At 42.9% G+C, this 6,975-nt stretch overlaps 1 protein-coding gene across 1 annotated transcript in view; it reads left to right on the forward strand.

The window, feature by feature from the left end:
• The first annotated feature begins 68 nt into the window (after window positions 1-68).
• The window catches only part of MPZL2 (myelin protein zero like 2), a 10,928-nt gene continuing 4,021 nt past the window's right edge, over window positions 69-6,975 (forward strand). The window contains exons 1-4 of the mRNA XM_007456322.1: window positions 69-233; window positions 1,206-1,372; window positions 1,639-1,849; window positions 4,586-4,733. Of these exons, the coding sequence (XP_007456384.1) occupies window positions 176-233; window positions 1,206-1,372; window positions 1,639-1,849; window positions 4,586-4,733 (584 nt within the window). The 5' untranslated portion in view covers window positions 69-175. The remainder of the gene's footprint in view (window positions 234-1,205; window positions 1,373-1,638; window positions 1,850-4,585; window positions 4,734-6,975) is intronic.

The raw sequence follows: 6,975 nt of genomic DNA on the forward strand, positions 1-6,975 counted from the left end.
CACCGGCAGAGCCGGAATGACTCACAGGCACGGGCGCTCAGGTTCCCATAGGTGAGGGACTGACTCCCCTCTCCGGAAAAACGCAGTGTGCTTTCCTCCTGGAGTGGCCTTGGCAGGGTGCTGGAACGCTCGGTCTGCCCGGTCTGGTCTCTGGAGCCAGGGCTGGGTTTCCCTCATGTATGGCAAGAGCCCTATGCGTGCTGTGCTTTTTCTCCTCGGCATACAGCTCACAGGTAAGAGCTCGCGGGCTTCTCTGAGCCTACCTCCTTCACTGCCTACCCTATAAAGTTAGCTAATTGTTGAAGAATTTGCAAGAGTCTTTTTTTGGAGCCTGAGCCACAGTTGCATTTCATTTTAGTTTTGACTTTAGTGAAACTGAAGTGGTGGGTTGTTTGCGGGGAGTTGCTTTTGGAAAAACAGGTTTAGGTGTGTTCTCAGGTGCCAGTGATTCAGGCACAGAGAGTTTTCTAATCTCAGGTTACACACCATTTTTTGTGGCTACTCTCAACCTCCCACTGCTGGCAGAACCTAGCACTTCGATTTCTGTGTGTGGGTCTTGTCTGGGGCTCTCGGCAGCCCTGGGAAAGCTGAGATTGTTAAGGAGAGAGACCCACTGGGGGTTTGTAACTGCCCCAACATGCACATTCTAAATGTAAATATCATGCTAAAAAAATGCCATGTGGTATAAATGTTCCAGTGGCGCAGGCAAGCTAAACTGTCTGGGACTGATTAACTCAGTTTCTGCAGAAGACTAGGAACAGTGTGAAATTCACATAACAAGGACACTTTGTGGAAAACTTACCTGCTAGGGGACCAGCAGACACATAACATACAATGTTTAATCTGAATACATGTCTAATTCATGTTCTGATTAGTTCTGCTGTTTTGTTTCTGCTTTCAATTTTATTTGCCGATGTTTGTAGTTTGTTACAGCAGTTTTGAAGTGGGTACCATGAGGCTAGGGTATCATGCTTTGGAGGAAGTGAGAGCACTGTGTGGTATTTTTAGTTGTTTAAGGAATGGGAGGGTGAAGGTTGCATGTAGGTAGGAGTAGGTAGACTCTGGGTGAAGTGAGTTTGAGTGAGAGCTGAGGCATCTCAGTTCTGTTTGATGCTCTACTCAGACTTTTATTTTGGTAGTGTCAGCAGAAATTCTCTTAATACTCATCTCCTGTTAACCCTTCCTTTCCCTTTTTTTCATTGCAGCTCTTTGGCCAATAGCAGCTGTGGAAATTTACACTCCCCGTGTGCTGGAGGCTGTCAATGGGACCGATGTTCGGTTAAAATGCACTTTCTCCAGCTTTGCCCCTGTGGGTGATGCTCTAACAGTGACCTGGAATTTCCGTCCTCGAGATGGGGGCCCTGAGCAGTTTGTAAGTAAGGGTCTCTTGGTTAGGAAAATAAGCCAGTCCATTTCTCCTTGCCCTTCCTGTATTTTTCTTAGCAACAAGCACAGGGTAAAGCTGGGAAACGAATCAACAAACAGAACTGAGAGGCTGGCGAAGGGGAAAGCAAGAGGTTCTTGCAGGAGAGCTGCAGATGGGGCAGTCAGGCTTCCTGGCATTTCTCTTCGGGTCCTGCCATCTTAGCCTCCCTTCCCAGGTACCAAATAAGACCTTTGGCCATTTCTCCTCTCTAGGTTTTCTACTACCATGTGGATCCCTTCAGACCCATGAGTGGGCGTTTCAAGGACCGGGTGGTCTGGGATGGGAACCCTGAGCGGTATGATGTCTCCATCCTCCTCTGGAAGCTACAGTTTGATGACAATGGGACATACACCTGCCAGGTGAAGAACCCACCTGATGTTGATGGGCTGATAGGGGAGATCCAGCTCAGCGTTGTGCACACTGGTAGGTGATGCAGAGAAAAATCGTTTTGGAAAGCGTGAGAGCTTGTAGAAAAGGGGCAAACTTTTATGATGGCTGAAAGAGTAGAGAGAAGGACCAACCCTTTGGATCTGGAAACTGCAGAGGGAGAGTGAAGAGTCCTGGGGTAAAAAAGAGAAAGGCTTTGTTTGGCTGTGGAAAGAAACAGAAAATAAAGGGACCTAAGGAATCTGTTACAAAAATGGCATTGAGATCGTGAAAGGGAGAGGAAGCAACCCTCTGATAAAAGGCTAACACAATAGGTCCATTCATTCACTCATTTATTCACAAGGTACTATTGAGTACCTACTCTACATCAGGCACTGTCCAAAGTTCTTGACATGTACTATCTCATTTAATTCTCACAACCACTGTTGGAGGCAGATACCAATAAGTGTAGTTATTGTTTATTGAACACTTCCCATGTGCTAGGGGACTTACGTATCATACCTAATCTTTACATATCATATCAATTTATTGTGCTGTTAGTGTGCTCCCCCCCCCCATTTTACTAATGAGGAAATCAATGCTCATAGAGGTTAAGTCACTTGTCTAAAGTCATGGAGCTCATAAATGGAGTCACTCAGAACTCAAATCCAAGCATCTCTGTCTCCAAAATTGTGCTCCAAACTAAGGCACTGTATTGCCTGCAGTCCTATAAAGGACAACCTGGAAAACTGCCAGACAACAAAAAGCAAAGTCCATAAAACTTACAAGTTGTAAATTTGTGTTTGAGTCACTGCTACAGTTTACCAGCTGTAAATAACTTTTCTTTTTCTCCTGTAAAGTGAGAATAATATAGCAAAGATTATGGTGAGGATAAAATGAAGTAATGAAAATAACCCCCCCCCAAACTCTTGAATTGTACTGAAAATTATAATAATTACCATATATTGAAACTTTATTTTGTGCAGGCACAGCGTGGAACAATTTACATAAGCAATTTTATTTTTTATAAGAACTCAAGAAGTGAATATTGTTGTTTCTATTTTATACATTGAAGAAACTGAGGCTCAAAGAAGTTAATTACCCCAAATCACACAGGACCTGGTACTTTAACCTACCTGTCTCTGCTGTATGCTCTTAACCAACACACAACATTACTACCCAAAACGTAAAAGCCTATAAAGTGGTATCATTTCCTCCTTTCATTCCTAGTATCATCCTTCAAGGCCCTATCAATAGAGAGCTGTATGACCTTGGAGAAGTCATCTGAGTATTGAAAGAAGTAATATAATGTCTTTGGCTCTCAGTTTCTTATCCTGCAAAATGAACAGGTAGATAAGAACGCATGGTCCTTCAACATATTGGGATCACTACTCTTAGAGAACCTAATGAATGCCATAACCCCTGTTTAATATACACACACAATATGACATGGATTCTGTGGGCTTGTGCCCTGCCCCCACCCCCCCCCATCTTCCTTCATAGACTCCAGGCTGGGAACCCCTGGGCTAGATATTCTCTAATGTCTTTTCTGGCTCTGAGGGTTCATTGAAATTTAAGTCAGAAATCAAGGTAAAAATTAAGAGACCCAGGCTTCACAGACTCTCGCCTGGTTTAGGGACCCTTCCCTTTGGGTTCTCTCTTGCATCATATATCCACTAGACTATAGTTACTGATTTACTTGTCTATCTTTCCAGTGGGCATGAGTTCCTTGAAGGTAATGTCTCTTTTGGCTTTGTATTTCCATCAGAGTCCCTGGAACATAATAGGCCCTTAATAAGCCTGAAAAAATGACTGACTGCATGACAGAGGAGAGAAGGATTCGGGGAGAAATAGTTTAGACACTGGATTCGATTAGGTCAGCAATAACCTTACCCCACTAGGTAGATCAACTGGCCAAGTGGTTCTCAAATTTTAGCATGCATCAGAATCATCTGGAGGACAAATTAAAACAGATTGCTGGGTGCTCCCTGTAATTCATTAGGTCTGGGGTCGGGCCTGATAGAACTCGCATTTCAAAGTTTTCAAGTAATTCTGTAGCTGCTACTCCTAGAACCAAAGTTTGAGAACCACTAAAGTAGTCTGTATGTTTTTCCTACTTTTTTTTTTTTGGCCACACCATGCAGCATATGGGATCTTAGTTCCCCAACCAGGGATTGAAACTGCGTCCCCTGCATTGGAAACACGGAGTCTTAATCACTGGACTGCTAGGGAAATCCCTGTATGGCTTTTCTACTGCTACTAGACTTTACAAAATTAATATCGTAGAAGAAAGGAAGATTTCATTTAAAGATGAAAATACACCCCTTAAATGATTCCATTTAAGGAATAATATCTTGGGACTTCCCTGGTGGTGCAGTGGTTAAGAATCCGCCTGCCAATGCAGGGGACACTGGTTTGAGCCCTGGTCCAGGAAGATCCCACATGCCGTGGAGCAACTAAGCCCGCGCGCCACAACTACTGAGCCTGTGCTCTAGAGCCCGTGAGGCACAACTACTGAGCCCGTGTGCCACAACTACTGAAGCCCACGCACCTAGAGCCCGTGCTCTGCAACAAGAGAAGCCACCGCAATGAGAAGTCTGTGCACGGCAACAAAGAACAGGCCCCGCTCGCCACAACTAGAGAAAGCCCGCACACAGCAACAAAGACGCAATGCAGCCAAAAATAAATAAATAAAATAAATAAATTTATTTTTTAAAAAAAGGATGAATATCTTTAGATTTCATTGTAGTCTTCCTCTTTTCAGAACCCCAACTTGATCTTTTCTCCTTACAGTACGCTTCTCTGAGATCCACTTCCTGGCCCTGGCCATTGGCTCCGCCTGTGCACTGATGGTCATAATAGTAATTGTGGTGGTCCTCTTCCAGCATTTCCGGAAAAAGCGACGGGCTGAAAGAGCTCATAAAGTGGTGGAGATAAAATCGTAAGGCTGGGCAGTTCTGGGAAAGTCTTCTTTTAACACTGTTTTATGGCAACTCTTGGTATATTATAGTGGGGCTAAATAATTGTTGAACAGATGTTCTTCCTCATGAGTTAATCTTACACAAAAGAATTCAAATTCACAGGTTGGATAAATTAGGGTGTGAATTAGTAACTTTAGCTTTTTTTAAATTGAAGTGTAGTTGATTTACAATGTTGTGTTAGTTTAAGGTGTGATTTATATATGTATATATATATATATATATGTATTCTTTTCCAGATTCTTTTCCCTTATTGGTTAATACAAAATATTGAATATAGTTCTCTGTGCTATACAGTAGGTCCTTGTTGGTTCTCTATTTTATATATTATAGCATGTATATGTTAATCCCAATCTCCTAATTTATCCCTCCCCACTCTTTCAAACAAACAAACTGTAAGTTTGTTTTCTATGTCTGTGGGTCTAGTAACTTTAGTTTCTTAATTTTACAGAAGATTTTATTATAAGCTTTCTTTACTATGCAGGATTTGATATTATAAAAATTTACTTATGTAAAGCTTTTCTAGGATATTCCTCACTTAAAAAAAATAATTAATTTTTGGCTGCGTTGGGTCTTTGTTGCTGCACACGGGCTTTCTCTAGTTGTGGCGAGCGGGGGCTACTCTTCATTGTGGTGCGCGGGCTTCTCACTGCGGTGGCTCCTCTTTGTTGTGGAGCACGGGCTCTAGGCGCACGGGCTTCAGTAGTTGTGTCAGGTGGGCTCAGTAGTTGTGGCTCTCGGGTTCTAGAGCGCAGGCTCAGTAGTTGTGGCACACCGGGTTAGTTGCTCTGCGGCATGTGGGATCTTCCCGGACCAGGGCTTGAACCCTTGTCCCCTGCATTGACAGGCGGATTCTTAACCGCTGTGCCACCAGGGAAGTCCTGGATATTCCTCACTTTTAACGTAAAGCATACATTTCTAAGAACCACTGGGCTGTCAGCAGGGGCTCTATGAATTAGTGCCTAGCAAAGTCATCCATGCTGATATAAGGTGCATAATATATATTTTTATTGAGATAAAATTTACATATAATAGAATTCATTATTTAATGTTCACAAAGTTGCGTAACCATCACCACTAATTCCAGAATATTTTCATCACCTCCACAAAAGAAACTCCATACCCTTTGGCCATCACTCCCTATTTTCCTCCCTCACCTGCCCCTGACAACTACTAATCTGCTTTCTGTCTCTATGGATTTGCCTGTTCTGGACATTTCATATAAAGGGGATCATACAATATGTGACCTTTTATGTCTGGCTTCTTATTTATTTATTTATTTATTTATGGCTGCGCTGGGTCTCCGTTGCTGCACGTGGGCTTTCTCCAATTGCGGCGAGCAGGGGCTATTCCTCATTGCAGTGCGCGGGATTCTCATTGCCGTGGCTCCTCTTTGTAGCAGAGCAGGGGCTCTAGGTGCATGGGATTCAGTAGTTGTGGCACACGGGCTCATTTGCTCCGCGGCATGTGGGATCTTCCCGGACTGGGGCTTGAACCTGTGTCCCCTGCATTGGAAGGCGGATTCTTAACCACTGCGCCACCAGGGAAGCCCTGTCTGGCTTCTTTGACTTAGTATAAATGCTTTCAAAGCTGATCCATGTTATAGTACTTCATTCTTCCTGTGGCTGCATAATACTCCATTGTATGCATATATGCCACATTTTGTCTATCCATTCAGTTGATGGACATTTAGGTTTTTCCCACTTTTTGGCTATTTCGATTAATGCTACTATGAACATTCATCTACAAGTTTCATGGGCATATGTTTTCAATTCTCCCGTGTATATAACTAGGAGTGGAATTACTGGGATATTTAGTAACTCTGTGTTACCTTCTTGAGGAATTGCTATACAGTTTTCCAAAACAGCTGCACCATTTTATATTCCCACCGGCAATGTATGGGGGGTCCAGTTTGTCTACATCCTCAACAGCACTTGTATTGTCTGTCCTTTTGATTATAGTCATCTAGTGGGTGTGAAGTGGTATCTCATTGAAGTTTTCATTTGCATTTTCCTAATGACGCTGAGCATCTTTCCATGAGTTTATTGGCTATTTAAATATCTAATTTGGAGATGCACCTATTCAAATCTTTTGCCCACTTTAAATTTAGGTTATTTATCTTTTCATTGTTAAGTTTTAAGAGTTTTTTTTTTTTTTTTTTTTTTTTTGGGGTGCGGGGGCCCCCCCCTTTTGGGCCCCCCCCCG

The sequence above is a fragment of the Lipotes vexillifer genome, unplaced genomic scaffold, assembly GCF_000442215.2.
Source record: "Lipotes vexillifer unplaced genomic scaffold, Lipotes_vexillifer_v1.1 scaffold753, whole genome shotgun sequence".
Taxonomy (NCBI): Eukaryota; Metazoa; Chordata; class Mammalia; order Artiodactyla; family Lipotidae; genus Lipotes; species Lipotes vexillifer.